The 23353-nt window shown below is 39.1% G+C and overlaps 1 protein-coding gene across 8 annotated transcripts in view; it reads left to right on the forward strand.

Moving 5' to 3' along the window:
• Window positions 1–491: 491 nt before the first annotated feature.
• Window positions 492–23353, forward strand: part of NEK9 (NIMA related kinase 9) — a 43533-nt gene continuing 20671 nt past the window's right edge. For all 8 annotated transcript variants that reach the window (XR_014024773.1, XR_014024774.1, XR_014024775.1 and 5 more), the window contains exons 1-10: window positions 492–944; window positions 6497–6674; window positions 7344–7399; window positions 8831–8901; window positions 11797–11902; window positions 12794–12925; window positions 13321–13431; window positions 15339–15403; window positions 17651–17701; window positions 19297–19489. Coding sequence is in view for 3 of the 8 variants with exons in the window: in XM_081315112.1 (XP_081171238.1) it covers window positions 756–944; window positions 6497–6674; window positions 7344–7399; window positions 8831–8901; window positions 11797–11902; window positions 12794–12925; window positions 13321–13431; window positions 15339–15403; window positions 17651–17701; window positions 19297–19489 (1152 nt within the window). In the remaining 5 variants the exon portion in view is untranslated. The remainder of the gene's footprint in view (window positions 945–6496; window positions 6675–7343; window positions 7400–8830; window positions 8902–11796; window positions 11903–12793; window positions 12926–13320; window positions 13432–15338; window positions 15404–17650; window positions 17702–19296; window positions 19490–23353) is intronic.

Consider the following 23353-nt stretch of genomic DNA (forward strand, 5'->3'; position numbering starts at 1 on the left):
GTTGAAACCCGAGAGCTGCACATTTCGGAGCAGAGCACTCACTCCCAGCCTCTTCGTAGTCTCTCTCCGGCCCAACCCACCCTTTTCAGGTTCTCGCTTTACTTGCTTCGGCGGAGTCAGTCGCGACCGCTGGCTTTTCTCACCTCCCACTGTTTTACTAGTCGGCCTTCTTAGCGTACGTTTCGGGACCTCTTCTCGCCGTCTGAACGAGCTCCGTAGCCCTCCTCGTTCTAGTCCACGGCGCGTTACGCGGTCGGAGGTCTCCTACAGTCTGACTACATCGGAGAAAGTTCTCGGAAGGTGCCCGGGCTCGTTTTCCCCAGGTGTCCCTCGCCTCTCCCCGTGCCGCTCACTTCGCTCTTTTCCGGCTGCCCTATTATTTCTCCTTCGCGCTGCGGGGGACGTCTCTGAGGGCGCGCGGCGAGGCAGAAACGGTTCCGGGTCAGCGAAAGCCGTAGCCGACCTGCCGTGCTTGGGGGGGGGGGGCTGCGGAGCTTCGGAGAAACCGGCGAAAGGGGCAGTCCGGAGAACTGGTGGCTTTCCCAGATTGAGGCCGGGAAAGGGGTGCGCGCTTGCGCAGAGTCGGAGCTCTTGGTTATATTGGCGGCGGCGGCGGCGGCGGCGGCAATAATAGCAGGAAGCCAGCCGCTTGCTATCCTCGCGTGAGGGGCCGCAAGCCTTGGGCTCGGACGGGCCGCCTGCCCTCCCCCGAGCGCTCCCTTCTTAGATCCTCGGGAAGCGGTAGCGGGGCAGCCATGTCTTTGAACCAATACGAGAGGCATTACAACTCCATCAACTCCGACTTCGGAAGCGAGTCGTCTAATAGGAGCAGCTCCGGTTCCGGTCCGAGCACGGTGGGCGAGCAGGAGGAATTGCATTATGCCCCTATACGGGTTTTGGGTCGGGGGGCGTTCGGCGAGGCCACCCTATATCGCCGGACCGAGGTACGTCGCTGCCATGGTACTCTTTTTCTTACGTGCATAACTCGAGGCCCCGAATCCTGCTGGTTCTTTATTTCCTTTCATGTTGAATCCAGACTTTATAATTCGCGGGATTCCTACTGTTTTCTTTTAATTGCCCGCGGTACTCTTCGTGTCTGTTATCCAGAACTTAGATTTACATGAAGGGAGCTGAACCAAATGTGCCAAGTTTTCCTCTAATCCCTCCTCACTTGTTTTTTTTTTTTTTGAGGTGGGCCATTAATATCTTACATTTTGGAAGTTTAAATTGGAGTTGGGGGGAGGGGCCGAAAATTTTGCAGTAAACTATTGATGCTCAAAGTTTTTATATGTACATACAGGAAGATCATTTCTTTTGCAGCTCCAGTTCCTTCAGTTTCCAAAAGTGATACAAAATTCTCAAAGAGAGTTTTAAGTATTACAAAATGCTTGAAGAATTTCACCAAACGGGTGGAATGGCTATTATAATAACAAGTGCCATCCATTATTAGCAAGTTCCATATAAAGGGATGCATGCTGAGACAAATCTATACTACCACACATACAAGTGGGATTTCAGCTGGCGACAACTGAAAGGGATTTCACTAGAAAATCAAAAGGCACACATTCCATGCTGCATTACAAAAGAGAAAAAAAGTGTCAATTTTATAGTGTTTGCTATTCAGACCTACAGCCTGACCACATTTGGAATCATGTATATTATAAAGCTAAAGGGGCAACAGAATAATTAAGAGTCAGAAGCTACTCCCTTTTGAGATACAAATTCTTGATATTCTTTAACTTAGAAAATATAAAAATGATAGAGGTAGATAAAACAGTGCAAAGTTGGAGTATAAAGAAACTTTTCCATTTCAAAATCAATAATTCACTGATTCTATAATTCATTAAATGCTGAGATATCCACAACAGATAAAAGAGAGCACTTTTTAAGGTTAATTATGTTAACCTATGGGCATAGCACATAGCTCAAAGACATAGTTTATACCCAAACTGTTTAGTGATTTATTATGTGCCATCAAGTCAGCATTCACTCTTAGACATTACATAGATTTTCTTCAAGACAATCTGTCTCTAACTTGGTCCTTTAGGTCCTCACCCATTGCCAGCAGTTTTGAACCCATTGCTACCATAATTGACATTGTTTCTAGACTTCATCTTTGCTTTCCTTCCACCTGTTTTAGGATTAGGGCCTTCTCCAAAGAGCTTCACATCATATGTCAGAACTAGGATAATTTGAGCCTGGTCATTTCCTCTAGTGAGAATTTGTGTTGATTTCAATAAATGATCAATTTGTTTGTTTTCTTGGCTATCGGTGGTATTCTTAGAAGTCTACTTCAAAGTTGAAAAAATGTCAACGCTCTTCGTGTCCTGATTCTTTGAAGTCCAACTTTCACTTCCATGGAATGTCACAGGAAATACATAATTTGAAGTGATGATCACTAATTAGACAAATTTATATAAGATAAAACTGTTAGATAATGATGGTTCTATGTTGAAGGCAATAGTTCTTTTAATGCAATTGCTGGGAATGACTTGGGCATTATACCACAATGTGTATTGGTTCTCCTTTGGCATTTAGTTTACCATTGTGGAAGGAGCATATGAGGTTATATTGTCCTTTGGTCTAATCTAATATACCTCTACTGGCTACTCTACAATATGTATCCCATTACTGTCTACTGCAAACATTTCTGTCTGCTTTTCTTTTATTGGTTTGGTAGATTTTCATCCAGCTTTTCCTGTTTTGTATGGAGTATGTAGTACTTTTCACAGATACTTTATTGTTGCTATAGTCTCTAATTCTTCTTCCATATTCCATAGTCTTTTTTTAACCCTTCTCAATTTTGTAAACAATTTATTCTGAAGCTAAACATACTTGACACCTAAAGAAAGAGCTATTGGGACTCAGTAGCCCCCTTCTGTTCTAAATCACTTTCCTTCTACATATTAGGCAGGGATTAATACTGTCTAATTTGTGCATATCTAAAGATCATGTCTCTACATGGTGTCTTTTTGTGTCACACAGCAAAAACAGCAGCTTCTAAAATAAAGCCCTGACTAGCCTTGGCCCAGATTCAATTTTACCATTTCTAATACTGTATTTAAAAAAATAGTTTAGATATTTATTATATATCTTATACTGAACCCCAAAATTATGTGGCTAAGCAAAGCAGTTGTTAAGTGAGTTGTGCCTCATGTTATGACTTTTTTTGCCACAGTTGTTAAACGAATCACTGTACTTGTTAAGTAAATTGTGTGGTTGTTAAGTGAATCTGGCTTTTCCCATGGACTTTGCTTATGGGAAGCCAGCTGGGAAGGTTAGAAATGGTGATTGCATGACCCTAGGACAGTGCAACTGTCATAAATCCATGCCACTTACTAAGTGCCTGAATTTTGATCATGTGACCATGGCGATGCTGCAACAGTCATGTGAAAAAAGATTATAAGGCACTTTTTCTGTGCCATTGTAACTTGAAACAGTCACTAAAAGAATCCTTGTAAATTGAGGACTACCATTGTATTGTATTGTATTGCATTGCATTGATTACATTACACATTACTGTATATATTATAATATTATATTAATATATCACAAACATAAATATTCACATATGCACACATTTATATAGATGCATCGCACATTGATAAACTATTCCCAAAGCAGGATTTAAATGATGAAATAACTACAGTTTTAAAAATTCTCTAAAACCTCTTTAAGACTATAAGGAGGAGGGGGAGGAAGAATATCTCTGATTATTTTAATATTTTCATGCTGTAAGCTACCCAGAGACTCTTTGAAACAAGATGAGCAGCAAATAAATTGAATAAATCAGCAGTAGAGTCCTCCACGTTTAGGGGTTCTATAATCTCTCAGGATCTGAAATGAACACCCAACATTAGAACCATCATTAAAAAGACACAAGAAAGAATATTCTTCTTGTGTCAACTCAGGAAGTTCAGACTGCCCCAAGAGTTGTTGATACAGTTTTATAGAGGAATTATTGAGTATGTCATTTGTACTCCTGTAACAGAGTGAGCGCCTGTTACTCGTCCCAGCTTCTGCCAACCTAGCAGTTCGAAAGCACGTCAAAATACAAGTAGAAAAATAGGGACCACTACGGTGGGAAGGTAACAGCGTTCCGTGCGCCTTTGGCGTCTAGTCATGCCGGCCACATGACCACGGAGACGTCCTCGGACAAGCGCTGGCTCTTCGGCTTTGTAACGGAGATGAGCACCGGCCCCTAGAGTTGGAAACGACTAGCACGCATGTGCGGGGGAACCTTTACCTTTACCTTTTAACTGGTTTGGTACAGCAACCAAACAGGACAGATACAGACTCCAACAGATAGTTAGGACTGCAGAAATTCTATTCCGTTCCGTTCCGTTCCATTCCAATAATTTAGTTTAAAATCCTGTCAAATAGTAAAACACAAGATTCAGTAGCACAAAGATTTTAGTGAAAAAATATTTCTTCAGATGACATAGAAAATGAAAAAGGACGGAATTATATATTTGCAGAACTTTAAAAAAAATGTTCTAACTTGGCATAATGAATCCTTGTGCCATCACTATTTATTAAAAAATATATATGGCCACCCAACTTGAATAATGTGACTCTGGGTGGCATATTTATTTATTTATATTCTTTTATTCTGGGTTCCCACAGTTTGCCCCCAAACTTCATATATAGCTTTTTTTAAGTTGATCATACAGTATATGCTGTTTGGGGATGCACAAATAAAGCATAGATTCCTTCAGGGAATATGTGTTCTCATATAAAAGATACATCACATGATACTTCATACCTTTGCAGATCATGTAGCAGAGATATCAACTCTTGATTGCAACAGAAGAAACAAAACTGAAATATTTTGACAATTCATATATGCTTATTATGTCAGTTATGTTAAAAACTGGACTGGTTTTAGGTTGCTTTTGCATATAAAGGCTTCAAAAATTTTAGCTAGGTTAACTTCCTTTGAAATTCGTGAGTGTGACTGAATTGATTATTTCAATTATAAAGGGCAAAAAATATCTTGTTCAGTGGAGTTGGAATTATGAAAATGATTTTTCTTCAGTTGAAAATAACTGCTGCATGAGGAATTCAGATAACGGAGAAATAAATTTTGCTCTTATGCTGTGTAGCCTGGTTAAATTATTTCCCAAAACTGCTATTTAGCATAGGAAAGAAATTGCTGTTGTTAGCTGCGAAGTCGTGTCCGACCCATCGCGACCCCATGGACAACGTTCCTCCAGGCCTTCCTGTCCTCTACCATCTACTGGAGTCTAGGCTCACGCCTACTGCTTCAGTGACTCCATCCAGCCACCTCATTCTCTGTCGTCCCCTTCTTCTATTGCCCTCAATCTTTCCCAGCATTAGGCTCTTCTCCAGTGAGTCCTTCCATTAGCATAATCTTGTTTCTAACTTTGGTTTTAGAAAACTAAAGAAGTGGGCAATTGAAAATAAAATATTGAAGATGTAGAAAGTTGCTTTCTTTCCAGCAGTTTCCTTTCCATGACAAAAAAACAACATGATAGAAGAGAAAAAACTGCAGTGCTACATTATATTTTAGCAAAGTTCAGGGCTAAACTACAAAGCAACCCTAACATTAAGAAAGGCATTTTAAATAAGATTATTAAAGAATCTGCATGATAAAGGCAGATAAATTCTGATCTGAGTAAAGAGAGTGAACTCTGATAAATTTGGGCTATGTGGATTTGTCTACCAAGATACTCTCTTTGGTATTCTGAGAAAAAGGGTGTATAGGGTAGATTCTGTTAATTAAATATGTGTGAAGGTGAAAATATTTTTTACAGTCTGTGATTTCAACTCAGACAGTTCCAGGCAGGTCTTTGATTTCTATCTTTCATAACGCAGTTGCAGTCTATTCATTATTTAACATCATTAACAACTATATTTTCTAAGAGTGGATGATTTTGGAATGCCACACCTAAAATCAGGGCTTTTTTTCTCATAGAATGCTCAGAACGGAGTTCCGACACCTTTTTTTGGATGGAACCTTGTAGGGTAGGCAAGGCGGGTTGTATGACATATGTGAGTTCCGGCACCTTTTTCTTTTACAAAAAAAGCACTGCCTAAAATAATGCTATTTTTTAATAGTTCATTAAAAAGAAGTTGAAAATCCTTGACATAGCTTCAGTGGCTATCAGAATTAATAACTTGACAATAAAATTACTTAGAATCTTATCACAAGAATTTGATATTGATACCAAATAGCGATACTTCTTACCAAATAGGTTTTTCTTACTGCATAAAGCAAGGCTGGAGTAACAGATAACTCTTGCTCCCTCACCATCTTGTTATGTACTATAGAATGATTATATGCCTCCTGAAAAGCTGACAAAAATCAATTATTACTGAAAGGGGAAAAAAGGTTCTTGGTATCAGAAATAAGGAATGGCCATTTGAATCCCATACTTAACTTTTGGATGACTTAAGAAATAAATGCTATTTTTAAGATGTTTGCAAATTATCTGGAGTATACATTTAACTGAGCAGGATTTTTAAATTGCAGGACGATTCACTTGTAGTGTGGAAGGAAGTGGATCTTACCAGATTGTCAGAAAAAGAGCGGCGTGATGCTTTGAATGAGATCGTTATTCTTGCTCTGTTGCAACATGATAATATCATTGCTTATTACAATCATTTCATGGATAATAACACTTTGCTGATTGAACTGGAGTATTGTAATGGTGAGAACAATGTTTTATAAAAAGCAAACTCATCTTCCATCTTGAGTTCTGCAAGGAGAAATGGAACAGAGAATCTACTTTATTTATAAATTTTAGCTATGGGTAGACTGACAAGTACAAACCAGATTTACTTTGCAGGACTGCCCTTTATATTTCAGAGATATATACTCTGTAGTTGCTGAATAAGAGACACTGAGGATCAGAACTACTTGAAGGAAAGATGGGATACTAAATATACAGCCAATTTGAGGAGATTTGCAAAATAAACAGAGTAAAGAAAATTAAAAGTACAATGACAAATAGTCTTTTTATTTTAAGCCATGCATGGTGCTCCCTTCTGCAATGTTAAATATTTTTGATTACATTTTTCTTTCCTTGCAAAACTCTGTAGTCTTACTTTCTAATTAATTTTGCAAATTATTAACATCAAAGGAATCATTATTGATTTAAACTTAAATTTCATTATTTTCCCAAGTTTATTGTAACTTCATTTGCAACATCTTTTGAGGTTTGGATTAAAGTTGGAGGTAGCAGCAAAGAATAGAACAGAAATGAGAATCCCCTTTTGCATAGAAAAAATTAGGAAAACATTAACATCCCCTGAAGGATTTTTAATACACAGAGAATGTGTGAAATTTTAAACTCAGTATTTTTATTTCTTACTTACAGGTGGAAACCTCTATGATAAGATCCTACGACAAAAAGACGCATTGTTTGAAGAAGAGGTAATGAAAACGTTGAGAGGCAAGGGCAGTCTGCTTCTCTTGTATTCACTTGATTGGCCTTGAATTTGGTTTTAAATTGTCTTCCTCAACCAAATTACCTCCAGGCATGCTGAACTATAGATCTCATAATTTCCAGCCAGTATAGAAATTATGGAAACTATAGTCCAACACTTTAAGAAGGGTTCAGCAGACTGTATAGAGGCAGGGAGCAAATAATCTCTATAATAAAAAAAGTTAACCCAAACATTATCAAAATTTATGAGTTTTGTGCATACTGATATCTTGTGTCTACTTGTGTAGAAATGCTGCATTCATAGGAGTTTTGGGGGAAAGTCTATATTGAGGTCTTGTGAGATTTGATAATCTTAGGGAATTAAAAAAAATAATTTAGGGACTCTGCAAATGTCATCAAGCGGCTTGTGAGTATATCATGCACGTATTGTTGTGTCACCCTGCAGCAACTGTTGTAGAGTAAGCAAGTTATGTAGCGAAATCTGATTATATGGAGGGCACCTTGCCTATGCTATTGCCTTGTACTATATGACCTGTAGGAATGTATGCATAACAAGGATATTTGTATTATGTGCGTTTAAAATACTTGTGTGATACCAGTACTATAGACCCCACACTTGATATGGCTTCCTAAGGGATTTATGAGTCTGCTTGATTACTGTAATGTGACTATAGCCGGCTCTCATAAAGAATTTGTCTGTTACTACCACAACTCTCAGAATATTTTTCTTCTACATTTCATATTTAAAAGAATGAATTTTTTTTCTGCATTCCCAAAACTAATTACTAAGCAGAAATATTTCATGCATTTGTTTTTATATAGTCAATTGTTAGGCTATTATATCAGTTTATAGTGTGATTACATATATGTTCACTCTGTCCAGTGAGGCATATTTTCTGTTTCAAAATATGTTTCGAATTGCAACTTTAGCACTTTAAAGCCATCTTATTTTTAAAAAGCCATTTTATTAAAATAAGAGGTTCTTGGTCATAATAAAGACGCAAACTATATTCAATGGTTGTCCAATATTTTACATATCTGTAAAAGAGAAACAGTGAAAGAATACAGATATTCTGTATAAAGAAATGTTTAATGTATAGAGTTGTGGTGTGATAGCTAAAACATCGAATTAAGGAGTTAAAGACCACTGTTATTTTTTTTACAACAGCTTGAAACCTCAGCTCACACTTTTAGTTATTTTTGTTATTAAGCTATAAATTCCTTTTATCATCTATTCTCCATTTGGAAACTGTATAAACTAATAATTTCAGAAAGGTAACTTTGTAGAAAAGTGCTCAGTATTGAGTTGTTCTTAAATGATAGTCCACTTTCTAAAGAAAGGTTCAGAATATTTCCTGTGTTTGTCTCCTAAGAAACAGTCTCATTTTTTTCTATGTGAACTTTTGGTTTTTTTGCAGATGGTAGTGTGGTACCTCTTTCAAATTGCATCAGCAGTGAGCTGTATCCACAGAGAAGGAATTCTTCACAGGTACTTTAACTTAGGTCCAAAAGACAAAAATTCTGAATGTTGACTGACAAATTTCTCCTAAAGGAAAGACAGATAAACATTACTATATAGTTAAATGAAAGTTCCTCAGATTGCAAATATATAATACATGAAAGGCCATATTCTCCAGCACAAAGCATCTGACAAGCATTTTCATAATATTAACTGAATTACAACCTATAGTTTCCATATGACATAAAAGGTAATGGATACAATGGAGGTTCAAGTAGGCTTAGATTCCTGTTCTGCAGTGAAGCTCATTGAATGAGTTTGAGCCAATCATCTTTGCTTCAATATCATCACAAGGCTGTTGTGAGGTTAAAATGGATTGGGAAGTAACCATACCTTGAGCTTCTTGTAGAAAAAGCATCATATAAATGAAATTCATAAATATTATAACTGTGAAGTATCCCAGGAGCAAAATACTTAGACTGGTATGTTATTTCCTGTAATTGTTGTTTGACATTTTATAATTTTGCTTCATATTAACTTTTTAACCACTGGACCAGAATATTATTCAGCAATGATAAATTGTCCCAGCTTCTGCCAACCTAGCAGTTCGAAAGCACGTAAAAATGCAAGTAGAAAAATAGGGACCACTACGGTGGGAAGGTAACAGCGTTCTGTGCGCCTTTGGCGTCTAGTCATGCCGGCCACATGACCACGGAGACGTCCTCGAACAAGCGCTGGCTCTTCGGCTTTGAAACGGAGATGAGCACCGGCCCCTAGAGTCGGAAACGACTAGCATGCATGTGCAGGGGAACCTTTACCTTTACCTTTTTAATCTTTATCTTAAAGGCCTTCTGCAGAAGGACTCTGTTCTGAGATTAAGCATTTGCTGTACTACATTTTTTGATCATCATTGATCTTCATTGGCCCCTGTGTCTTTTTATACATCTTTTAATGCCTTTAACTGTTTTTTCATCATTAAGAATGATAATACATTAATAATAAACGTGTGAGTTATGTGGATGAAAAAATTTTGTGATCACAAAAATTGCTAATAAGGTTCATATTTTGTAATCTCATATTAATCAAAATTAGACATATATACTATATATTCATATTGTATTACATAATTATTTTGTTACTATTTAAATTTATTTGCTTAATAAAGAATGAAATTAACCATAAAGTACTATATGCAATCCCTATTTTTAAAATGATACTCCAGTTGGGATTCTTGGTGACGAAATGACTGTTCAGATATAACAGAGAAGCAAGTGTCTCTGAGTGTAGTGTAATTGACACAGAGTGAGTAGTTTTCTAAGCTTGTAATTTTTTTGGCACTATAGAAAGTTGAGTATTCATTTTTGTTGTCCTCTTTGTTTTTAAACCATTGATATGTAATTCAAAGGCATGTAAAGAGCCAAAAAATATCCTACAGAACAAAATTAATACATACAACAATTCTCTTGAAAAAGAAAGTTTCAATATCACATCATAAAAACTAAAATTTGATAGAGTCAGCTAACTGTTGGAAATCTGGTGCTCAAAAAGGATTTCCAACAGTTAACTGAAACTGTCATATTCTTCCTGAAAAGACACATAGGTGTTAAAAGGAAATAGCTGGCTTAGATAATCTCAGCTGATTGTCATGGTTCTGACAGATGAAACTCTTCAAAAGAACTTTGAGGCATTGTTTACCTTAAAGAATCTTTTATTCAAGCAACAAAGTATCGGCACTACATAGTTGAAACCAGGAACTAAATTCCCCTCCCCTGGATACAAAGTAACGAAGTGCAATTACCTTCTCCAATAAACAGTCATAAACACATTCCCCAGTTAGCTTGAAGCACGGGCTTTCTCCCCAGCTCTCCAGCCCGCCAAACACTATCAGCTCTGTGTCCAATGTCCTTGGGTTCCCACAACTAAGTTTTTATTGTTATGACTAGCTGGACTCTCATCCCTATTCCCCCTCCCAGCAGCAACTAATTCTAAAAGCAATAGAGAAAATGGCTGCATTTCCATCTGTTGTCAAAGCAAGAACATCCGATGTTAGCAGTGTTGACACTGATCTTGAAAGTTGCTAAGACAGGGGTATCAAACTGCTGGCCCGCGAGCTGGTTGCATCATGTGGAGGCCATGCCCACCCCAGCTCCAGGAATGCAAAAAAAGTCATGATACATCAGGTGACCTGGCGAGTTTGACACCCGTGAGCTAAGAGGATCAGATCTGATTAATTCTTGGATGGAAACCACTAGGCAATCGCAAGGTTAACCTGGGAAGAAGACAATACTACTACTAATAATTGTCATTATTATTTATTAAATGTATATCCTGCTGTCTCCCAACATCTCTGGGCAGCTAATAACAAAACAATAGCAAATGCTTATCTAATCAGCAGTTATAACACTTAGTTTGAGGGAATATTTAACTTTAGATTCAAAATAACACTTTTTAAAATTAGTCATAATTTTCTATGGAGATGCCAAGGTTATCTTTTAGACATGTGCTTTGTAAATAACAACATTTTTCAACTTTGTCTATAAACCCCAAACATTTACCTTATCTATTTTTGCTCTGAAAAAAAAACTGCTTTATTATCTAATTCTATCTAGTCTCATTGAGTTCTATGGAAATCACTCAGAAAGAAGAATATAGGGCTACTTCCTCATTGCATTTCAACTTAAAATTATTCTAGTATCTACTTTAAACATACATTTAACTGAGAATACTAGATTAGCCTGCTTTAAAAGTAAAAAATAATACTGGCTTATATCACATTAATTTAAGACCCCTGTAATAAAAATTTAAAATTGTACACACGAAGGAGGGATTAATGCCTTCAGAATATTAACAAAGGGAATATGTTAATTTTTTAAACATTCTGTGTCTGCTTATATAAAGAGTTATATCTAAATGTTTCTTTCCTAGAGATATAAAGACCTTGAATATCTTCCTCACCAAAGCAAATCTCATAAAACTGGGGGACTATGGTCTAGCAAAAAAACTGAACTCTGAGTATTCCATGGCTGAAACTGTAAGTGGCTGCAGGACGAAGATGATGATGATGATGATGATGATGATGATGATGATGATGATGATGATACAGCTGTTTGGGACTTTATGCACTTCAAATAATTTGGACTGTTTATTTCTTACTTTTTCCTCTTCTGAATTATTTCTAACAACAGAATCTAAATTTGCAATTAAGATATTTGAATTCATTGAATTCACATATAGATGCTTTTTAGTAGATATATATGGCTGCTCTCCTCCCTGTAGGCCTTTAGGAAGGCATTTAAGGCCTGGCTCTTTCCCTAGGCATTTAGGTAAGGATCAGCAGAGTCCCCATTGAATGAATTATATGAGTTATATCTGGGAATTCTAGTCACTATATTATTATATTGTTTTTAATGCTTTGTGCTATTTCCCCTCTGCTTTGTGTTTGTTGTTGATAACCTTTGTATGCTGTTTAGAGTTACGTTGTTTGAGTTGGGTAGCCGCATAAATGCTCTAAATAAATACATATTCCCATGATTTGGTTTGAAACAAATAAACTGATCAAATGATACATCTAATGAAAGAATATTTATGTTGGCATTGGCAAATCTTTTTCTCTTTGTCCTGTTTGTTTAGTATAATTGTAGAATTGTTTGATAACTTTTTGTTTTGACTATTTCCTTCAGTCAGTTTGCTCTCTTTTTAATTCAGTCTTTATATTAAGAAAAAGTAGGTACTCTAGTTATAAATAGGACAATATATATGTGATAAGTTTCAATGATTATTTTTCTACAAATATGCTAAAGCAAAGTCTGAGCATTTGGGTGAGGGAAGAGGATAAAAGGACAGCAAATTAGGACTTATTGCATTTTTGTCTACTTGATATGGAGTAACTGACCTAATATCTCTTAATATTTTTGTTTTGTAGTTGGTAGGAACTCCGTACTACATGTCTCCAGAGCTCTGCCAGGGTGTAAAATATAATTTCAAGTCTGACATATGGGCAGTTGGCTGTGTTGCTTTTGAGCTCCTTACATTGAAGAGAACTTTCGATGCAACGGTAAGTCACTCTATGAAACAACTGTGCTCGTAATTAATACTGCATCACCTTTTATATTACATTGTCCTATGATGAGGGATTAAGACTCCAATTTTAGATACTATATGACAGTGAAAGTTCTAGGTAAACTGGATTTCTCATTTAGAGATCCCTTTGCCTTTCTACTGTACTTCTGAAGTTCCTTGCTGTCTTGGAATGCAGGTAAAATTGGAACCTCATCGGGGCCGAGAGAATTAAAAATACAGTTTCATAGACCATCAACTAAGGAAGTTTCTCCTATTCCACTTAGATTGAGCATGGCTGGCTGGGGAATTCTGGGAACTGAGGTACACACAACTTAAAAGTTGCCAAATTTGAGAAACACCGATTAAGATTATTTCAGTTTTCTTTCTTAGAATCCCTTGAATCTCTGTGTAAAGATTGTGCAAGGAAACCGGGCAATGGAGGTTGATTCTAGCATGTACTCTATGGATCTCATCCAAATGGTGCATTCCTGCCTTCATCAGGTTGGTGAACTACCTTCATTCTGTGATGGGTTCTTTGGTTTGAGAGGGAGGGAGAAAGAGCCTTTGAATTTTTTTATCAGCTGTCTGATACTAAAAACTACTTATGAAGCCCACTTGCTTTCTCTAGAGAAGGAAATTAAAGGAACTAATAGTGGCTTTACAGATCTGTTTTCACATTTTTAGATTGGATGTTTTACTGTTGTTTCCCATTTCTCCCTCTTTGCTTACTACATTTAAAAACCTTACACTACAAAGACAGAAACCGTTTAATGTTTATCTTCCTTTTTTTCTTGCCCCACATTCATTGTTTTTTTTAACTGTGAAGAAAGCAAAATTATACAATCTTTTCTAGAACTAAAAACAAAATGTACATTCCAACCCCAAAAATCATATAAAATCATACTGGTTTTTATCAATCTCTCCCATTATGATTTTTTTCCCTTCATCTTTTAGGCCCACTATTTTTCAGTATGAAAATTATGAAGTAGCCCAGACTCAAGTTTGACCTTGAAGAACTTTTACTTTAAATAGGAGAAAAATGTATTTTAAAAAATATCAGAAGATGATGTTATAAAAGAAATGAATAAAGTGAGACTTAAGTTTACTTCACACATAGTTCAATTTCAGTTTAAAGATGCCCTCTTTTTATTTTTAGCTTTCAGATTTTGAACAGGAGTCTGTCTCTGAAGTCATCAAGTATTACGAATTGAGTCAAGTCTGAGGGGCTGGATTTTCTCCACAGATTAGTTGTATATTGTACATTGAGAGACCATAGTCTGCTTTTTCCCCTATAGAGATCTACTTTGGTTTTCTGAGTCAGGGTGGAAGGGAAATTTCTGTGGTAAAACAGCAAAAGGAAAATTGCTACAGTAAATTAGCAAATTATAATGTTTTTATCTTTTCTAGCAGATAAGTCAAATCCTGGGGTTATTCCTCCCCATACACCTTGACAAATCCAGCCCCCTACCTGGTATTGGTGTTAACTTTGAAAGTCAGTATGAAGCCTTGCTGCTCTTGGCAAACTGGTTGGCAGATCTTTTGGAGGAATGGGTTGGAAGGGATTGAAGGAAATTGTAGAAGTTTATACCGGTATCTCTTTTTCTCTCAGCCGAAAAACAAGTCACACAGCGCACACTAGTTATAAATTCAGTGAGAGAGTAATTTTGGTTTAAATGCTAAAACACTTCATTTAAACACTAAAAAGTTACTATGCATTGTTTGGAAACCTGTAAGAGGAGAGAAAGCGCAGCAAAATAGATGTAGCTGGCTCCTTGGTACTGCACTCGGGTTTCCACTTCTGTTGCCATTTAGCTTCATCCCTGGATACTGCAGTAACTTAAGCACTGTTAAACTACCTGAGCATTCTGCTCATTTTATGGCCCTTTTGATTTGCTGTGTTTGGGGGAATGGAAAGAGACCACAAAGATGTATAGGTAGTGCTCGACTTACGACCACAATTGAGCCAAGAATTTATGTTGCTAAGTGAGAAATTTGCTAAGTGAGTTTTGCCCCATTTTATAACCTTTCTTGCCACATTTGATAAGTGAATCACTGCAATTGTTAAATTAGTAACAGGGTTGTTGAGAGAATCTGGCTTCCCCATTGACTTTGCTTGTCAGAAGGTTGCAAAAGGAGATCACATGACCCCGGGACATTGCAACTGTCCTTAATAAGAACCAGTTGTCAAGCATCTGAATGTAAATCACGTGACCATGGGGATGCTTCATAGGTCATAAGTGTGAAAAATGGTCATGTCAGTTTTTTTAGTGGCATTGTAACTTTGAATAGTCACTAAATAAACTGTTGTAAGTCGAGGACTACCTGTAACTTATTCATTGCCCTAGACTTAAAAAATTGAAAAATGATCCCTCTCCTCAGAGAGTGATCTGTCCGCTCACCTCTTTTAGGATCCAGAGAAGAGACCTACTGCTGATGAGATACTTGAGAGTCCATTTATCAAGAAGCGCAGGAGGTAAATGCTTGTGCATATATTAGACATAAACAGGTTGTGTGTATGTGTAAGTGCATGTTAGAAAATATCCTATAACCTTGTGTTGTCTGATCATACTGGTGTTTCATATACGCATAGACTACCTGTTGAGCTAGACTGCTTTTTTGAAGATTAAATGACACTTCTGAGTTGTTTGCGGTACAGAGTTAAAAATAAGAATATCAAAAGCATCATAGCTTATTTAACTTGGAAACTGAGCTATACAAATTTTCTTTTCTTTCAGTTTTACCTGGCTTATCCCAGGCTTCTATTTTAATGTATAAAATATATTGGCTTATATTTAGAGAAATAAATACATGCTAAAAAAAGTAGTAGAACAACATCCTCTGATTAGTTTTGTTTATAAAATTATTTATAATAGTAAAAATCAGGACGAGTAATGCTTTCCTAATACATTTCATTAAAAGGCATAAGCCAAGCTTATGCAAATCTCAAAAGCCTATGCCTTTAAACAGAATTTGCTACTTGGAAAGCGTGCTATCAGATTCCTTCTGATTTTTGCCAACATAGATTAACACTGTTGTCTTCTTACAACAGGGGTGTCAAACTGCCGGCCCGCAGGCCGTTTGCATCATATGTAGGCTGCACCCACCCCAGCTCCAGCAATGCAAAAAAAGTTGTGATACGTCGTGACATGTCACGTGACGAGTTTGACACCCGTGTCTTACAATGTTGATAATAATCAGTTCAGTATTCATGATAGCGGTTTTCTAATGTACACTCAAGTTCTGGAGTAGTCAGAAATTGTTAAAATATTGAAATAAGCTTAATTATTGGTTTCAGTTATCATGTAGCAAATGCAATTTGGACTTTCACAACAAAGTAAGAAGGGATATTCTCATATATTCATAGGAGATACTATAATATTAATGGAGGATAGGAATTCTATTGGATAGTGTAAATATCTAAGCTTTGTGTAGAGGAGGCTTAACTTGCTAGAGGGATTAGATCATTAGAGTAGTCAAAGATACCCCTTTGCAATCCACTGCTGTCAAAAAGGATCCATTAGTTGGAGTGCTTATTCAGTGAAGGCATTTGTTGTACCTGCAGTGCAGCTACGCAGATGGCTGATGAGGTGCATACCAATACCAGGTGACCTAGATCTTGAAATAAAGGCTAGCACAGTTGCTTTGGATCTCTTAAATCCAAATTTCCCCCAGCCCCTATAAGTCCTTCCCATTCCTCGCCCCAATTATCAGAATCCTTACCTATGCTACTTGACATGATGTAGAAATTTTTTTCTAAACAGAGTAACACTTTTTCATTGTTTAGAATAGGGGAACAGAATAGGAAAACATTTCTTAAACTTTCTGTCCATGGATCAGCATTAATTTATTTATTAGTTAAAGATGGTCAATAACATGTAATACAGTAGAACTTTTTAGATTACTGCATTGTCTATTTTATTTCATTTGGGGGAAAAATCAAAGCATATAAATACATGAAGTATAAAATATTAACTAATTTGTCAGGAAAAATTTTGATCTAACATCCTTACAGCCTTATTTGTACTATGGTTCTGGGATAGTTTTATGACCTAATCTTCAGGATTAGATTCTGGTTTTTTTCATGTTCCAGGCCCTATATACTAGATTCACTTGTTTGTATTTCCCTGACTCTAGGTGTAGAAATTCAATATTGGACTCCAAATTAAACTGACAAACTCTTAAGTTTGGTCTTAACTTAGTGGTCTTAAGTTTAATGCCTCTAGAAATACAATATATTCCTTCCAGGAATATATTACGTTTCTAGAGGGAACACTTTTCCAGAAGAGGTTTTTTTTAATGCATGACAGTTTTTGTCAATTACTTCTTTTCCCTACAGCTCTCAAGGAATAAAGGATCCCCCCAATCCTTGGGAGCAGATTTTTGGGAACATAGGGGCTGAGGAGAATGGCAGATTTACTTCCCCCATTTCCTGTTTGTGAGAGCCCCCAATTTACATAGTTAATAACACAACACTGAAGCATGTCCATTGTTTATACAGGCTATATTAATCTATGCATGTTATATTTCAAGCATTGAGTAACTGTTTATTATGTAGAAATTTCAGTATTTACTGCAGACAAAATTCCTTATATTTCATTGCTGAAATAGCTTGCAGTACAATTTTATGAAATGGTTATTTGGAGTGTCACAAATCATATAATGATTCCTGTTGAAAAAGCTGTATTGATGCACAATTCTTACTGTTTATTTTTCCTGGCAGGGATATGGAGGAAAAGGTTGCACTTCTTAATGGCCCAAACAAACGCCCAAGGTAAAGGAATATGTGTCGAAAATTAGAACAGAAGATAATAGTTGCTCTCTGCAAGTATCTTAGCATGGCAAAACACAAAAGTATTAAAACAGCTGTATTCTTTGGAAGGCTCCCTCCGCTGCTCCAAAGACTATCCTAAGTTTTCGGTGTGTGCATGTGTTTATACAATGAAAGGGGACAATCTAGAGATAATACAGTACAGTAGTAGGTATCTGAAGAGGTCTTGCATGGTAGGTAGGCAAAACTGATACATCTATCCTCTCTGCCGCCTCCTTTTCGTGGCCTCTGCACTAGCCAGCATCATACTTGTCCTTACCTCTCTTAGCTGTTCCCATGCTTGAATTCCATTGCTGCATCTTCAATTCAAGTGCAGCATAACTCAAACAGTCAGCTGTATTTTCTTCCAAGCTTCCCATGGTCTTTTTAAATTTCCTCTTAGCTATTGCCATCAAAAAGCCTTGGTGGAGCAGTGGGCTAATGCCTCCTTAAGTAACACCAGCTGCCTGCAATTAGTGCAGGTTCGCATCCCACCAGGCTCAAGGTTGACTCAGCCTTCCATCCTTCCGAGGTAGGTAAAATGAGGACCCAGATTGTTGGGGGCAATTAAGCTGACTTTGTAATAATACCGCTTGGGGTGTGTGTGAAAGCCCTAATAAGCAGGCATATACATAGAATGAAGGCTACTGCTAAGCTTGTAAGCCGCCCTGAGTCTTTGGAGAAGGGCGGGATATAAATGGAATTAAAATAAAATAAAATAAAATAAATAAAATATTGCCATCAGGAATGGTGTAATCCAACCAGCTGTCTGTCCTATTTTCCTGGCACCTTTCTATCCCTTTCAGTGCCACTACCAATGGCTTTGCCTTTCCTCCATTGTCTCCTATCCTGGAATAATTATGCCCAGTTGTGTGTGTGTATGTGTGTGTGTGTGTATTGGAGGTCCAGGTGCTTTGGTTTGAGCACAGACCACAAGCACGTGTTTTCATCCAAGTGTAGATCACCTGAAACTGACTGTTTCTGACTTTTGCATAACCTTTCTTGGTAGATGATTACTTTAAAACAATACTATCTTTAAGACATATTCATTGTAAAATATACAAGTGCTGAACTATGATATCTTATATTTTAATTTTACTTGTGTTGTTAACCATGCCCATCATTTACTTTAGATTTCCATTTGCATTACACGAATCCCTATTTATAAATTGTGCTGTATTACCGAACAATTTACATATACAGCTAAAAATGCCAGTGGTTTAATTTGTCAGTGTATTTGTACACCTTCTCATAAGTTTATTCATGTCACTGCCTCTAAAAATTCAAAAGTTGTATATATGTGCCTTCAAATTGATTTCTGATTTTCATTTGTCTTACAACATGCTGCTTTCTTCCATGTTTCCATGCTGTCTGTCTAGCCTCTGAATCTAAAGCATGCCAGTGTATATTTACAAATATGGAAAACTCTTAGCACTTATATGAAGTGTTTTTGCATGGAATCTGGAAATTAAATTTTTCCCATCTATCTTCTCTTTAGAGGCTTAGAAAAGCAGCTCATGGTAAACAGTGTATCCATACAGATCTCTTGTGATTTACAGAACAAGTACTATGAATGAAGCACCTATTGCAGTGGTGACTTCACGCACTAGTGAAGTATATGTATGGGGAGGTGGAAAGTCCACCCCTCAGAAGCTGGATGTTATTAAAAATGGCTGCAGTGCCCGACAGGTCTGTGCAGGAAACACTCACTTTGCAGTGGTAACTGTGGAGAAAGAGCTCTATACTTGGGTGGTAAGTGTCAAAAGAATTTGGGAAGTTTGGGGGAGAATTCTCCAAAACATTATTATTTGGCATCTGCCATCAATCAAGGGATCAAGTGCTACTAGGAATTTGCATCTTGTACTGCAAGGAGGTCATCATGACAGATCACATTGGCCTCTCCAATTGAGCATGTATATTCATTTATGTCCCAAATATATGAGGCTCCAGCTGCCTCCAAGTGGAACTTCAAACTAAACAAATAGCCTTTTGCCTAGCTTATCAGCTGGAAGGAATTAAGTGTTCCTAGAGATTAATATTTTATTTATTTTATTGATATGCCACCTATTTGAGGCAGCTGTAGGTGGCTTAGTAAGCGTATACTTATTAAGTCATAAGCATCATCATAATCCCAGAATGATAACTCTTGCTATCTTCATTTAAATTTTTCTTAATCAAATGTCCTACAAAAGAAGACTGCTTTGACCAACTTACCTAAGACTAAAAGAAAGGGGGGTGTGTGTGTAATTCTACCTCATGGGGCTGTTCCATGGGGAGGAGCTGCCACTAATCTCCCAATCTCATCTGTCTCATAGGTTGATAGCCATAGCATCTTTGTAGCTAGACTATGTAGGATGGACTGATTGTATCTGGAGAAGACTATACAGAAGTGCTGTGCTAATGGTCAAATCTGTAGAGGGCTCTCAGTTCCAACCAGCACTTGAACTCAGGCAGAACGTACCTCATGCAAAATAGATATTAAAATAATGCTGGCAATAATATTCAGCCATTATGAGTACTGTAGTAGCTTTATCCTGGAGAAACATACATACAATGTATGTGAAGACAGTGCAAAATGGAATTTAACTCATATTAAATATCTATGTTAAGGAAGGGATTTTTCCGTGTGAATTCCCAGTTTAATGTTCTATGTTTTCATTCATTTCATTCATTTCATTTATTGGATTTCTATACCGCCCTTCTCCCTAGGGACTCAGGGCGGTTCACAGGGCATATATAAATAACTGTACAAAAATTAAAAGAGAATTAAACCATGCCCAATTAAAATACAGCAATAGTAAAATAATAAAACCAATTAAAAACCCATATTCCCCATCAGGCCAGACCAGCTAACTCAAACAAGTGGGTCTTCAACCCGCGACGGAAGGATCGGAGGTCCGATGCCATCCGGAGCTCAACCGGCAGTTGGTTCCATAGTGCCAGGGCACCCACAGAGAAGGCCCTCCCCCTGGGGGCCACCAGTCGACATTCCCTGACCGGAGGCACCCTGAGGAGGCCCTCTCTGTGGGCACGCACAGGGCAGAGGGGAGTTGACGCCGGCAGCAGGTGGTCCTCGAGGTATCCCGGACCCATGCCATGTAAGGACTTAAAGATCATAACCAAAACCTTGAACCTCACCCGGAAGACAACTGGTAACCAATGCAGCTCGCGGAGCAAAGGTGTAACATGGGAGTACCGGGAAACTCCCAAGACAACTCTCGCGGCCGCATTCTGTACCAGTTGGAGCCTCCGAGTGGTCTTCAAGGGAAGCCCCATGTAGAGAGCATTACAATAGTCTAGGTGAGAGGTCACGAGCGCATGAGTGACCGTACACAGGGCATCCCGGTCCAGATAGGGCCGCAACTGGCGCACCAGGCGAACCTGGGCGAAAGCCCCCCTAGTCACGGCTACTATATGGTCTTCCAGGGTAAGTCGTGAATCTAGGAGGACTCCCAAGTTGCGAGCCCTATCCACGGGGGGTAAGAACTCACCCCCCCATAGAAAGCGATGGAATATTTTGAATGTCCCGGGATGCCGGAATGTACAGCCACTCAGTCTTGTCAGGGTTGAGTTGAAGTCTGTTCCTCCCCATCCAGACCCGAACCGCCTCCAGGCAGCGGGACATCACAGCGAGGGCATCACTGGGGTGGTTTGGGGTCGAAATGAAAAGTTGGGTATCATCGGCATATTGATGATACCCAACTCCAAAACCACGAATGATCTCACCCAGCGGTTTCATGTAGATGTTGAACAGGAGAGGCGAGAGAACCGACCCCTGAGGAACTCCACAAACGAGAGACCTAGGGGCCGATCTCTGCCCCCCTGCCAACACCGACTGCGAGCGTCCCAGGAGATAGGAGGAGAACCACTGAAGAACTGTGCCTCCCACTCCCAATCCCCTGAGACGCCGCAGCAAGATACCATGGTCGATGGTATCGAAAGCCGCCGAGAGGTCTAATAAGACTAGGACAGAGGAATATCCTCTATCCTGAGCCCTCCAGAGATCATTCACCAGAGCGACCAATGCCGTCTCCGTGCTGTACCCGGGCCTGAAACCCGATTGGTAAGGGTCCAGATAATCCGCTTCATCCAGGACCAGAGGGAGCTGATGCGCCACCACACTCTCAACAACCTTCGCAAGAAAGCGAAGGTTGGAGACTGGACGAAAGTTGTTCAATACAGCTGGGTCCAAGGCAGGCTTCTTGAGGAGAGGTCTCACCACCGCCTCCTTCAAGACGGTGGGGAAATAACCCTCACTCAAAGAAGCAGATATAACCGCCTGGAGCCAGCCTCTTGTCCTCTCCCTAGCTGCATAAACCAGCCAGGAAGGGCACGGATCCAATAAACATGTGGTGGAGCTCAGCCTCCCCATAATCCTGTCCACTTCATCAGGGGTCACAGAATCAAACTCCTCCCAGATAACATTGACAAGACCGCCCGTGTCCTGATCGCCAGACTCTGCCCAGCTGGAGTCCAAACCGGTCCGAATCCGAGCGATTTTATCTGACAGATGTTGACTGAATTCCTCGGCACGACCCTGCAAGGGATCCTCCTTCACCTCCTGATTAAGAAGGGAGCGAGTCACCCTAAACAGGGCGGCCGGGCGATTATCTGCGGACGCGATGAGGGTAGAGAAGTAATTACACCTCGCCACCCTCATCGCTGCGAGATAAGACCTAATATGGGTTCTTAACCGCAACCGGTCAGATTCAGATCGGCTAGACCTCCAGCAGCTCTCTAGGCCCCGTTTCAGACGCTTCATCTCCCGGAGCTCCGCGGAGAACCATGGAGCTCGTTGGGATCTGCACCGGGTCAGGGGCCGCAAGGGTACAACCCGGTCAAGTGCCTCAGTGGCTGCCCTTTCCCAGGCTTCCACTAAGGCATCCGCCGAGTTGTGAGCAATGGAGGCAGGTGGGGACCCCAGCGCCGCTTGGAATCTATCAGGATCCATTAAGCGTCTGGGGCAGTACCATCTAATTGGCTCCGTACCCCCACGGCGGGGGGTGGCAAAACGGAAGACCAGCCGCAGGAGGTGATGATCGGTCCATGACAGGGGCATAATAAATGGAGAGCCCCCACCAAGATCATCCAACCACCGTCCAGATAAAAAAATAAGGTCAAGGGTGTGGCCTCCCTCATGAGTTGGTTCAGAAATTACTTGCGTCAGGTCCATGGCCGTCATGGAAGCCATGAACTCCCGAGCTAGCTCAGATGAGCCTCCCAGGGATGGTAGATTGAAGTCTCCCAAAACTATAAGTTTGGGAAACTCAACCACCAACCCCGAGAGGATATCGAGCAGCTCGGGCAGGGCTGCCGCTGCGCGACTAGGCGAAATGTACACCAGCAGCAAGCCCAACTGCGCCCCAGAACCAAATCTCACAAAGAGAGACTCACACCCGACTATCTGAGGAACGGTATGTTTTGACATACTGTATGCTACATCACTGTTGATATCTGATACTATTACATAAGCAGACAATTCACATGTGTATTTTTACTCCATCTATGGGTACCTAAGTGGTATTCCCTCATTCAATGAGTTTGCCTCCTATAAGGTATGATCCAAAGATCAAGAGTTTTTCTCTTTCTTCACTTCCCATATCTTCCAAAAAGCAT

This window comes from Vipera berus (genome assembly GCF_964194415.1).
Source record: "Vipera berus genome assembly, chromosome: 1".
NCBI lineage: Eukaryota > Metazoa > Chordata > Lepidosauria > Squamata > Viperidae > Vipera > Vipera berus.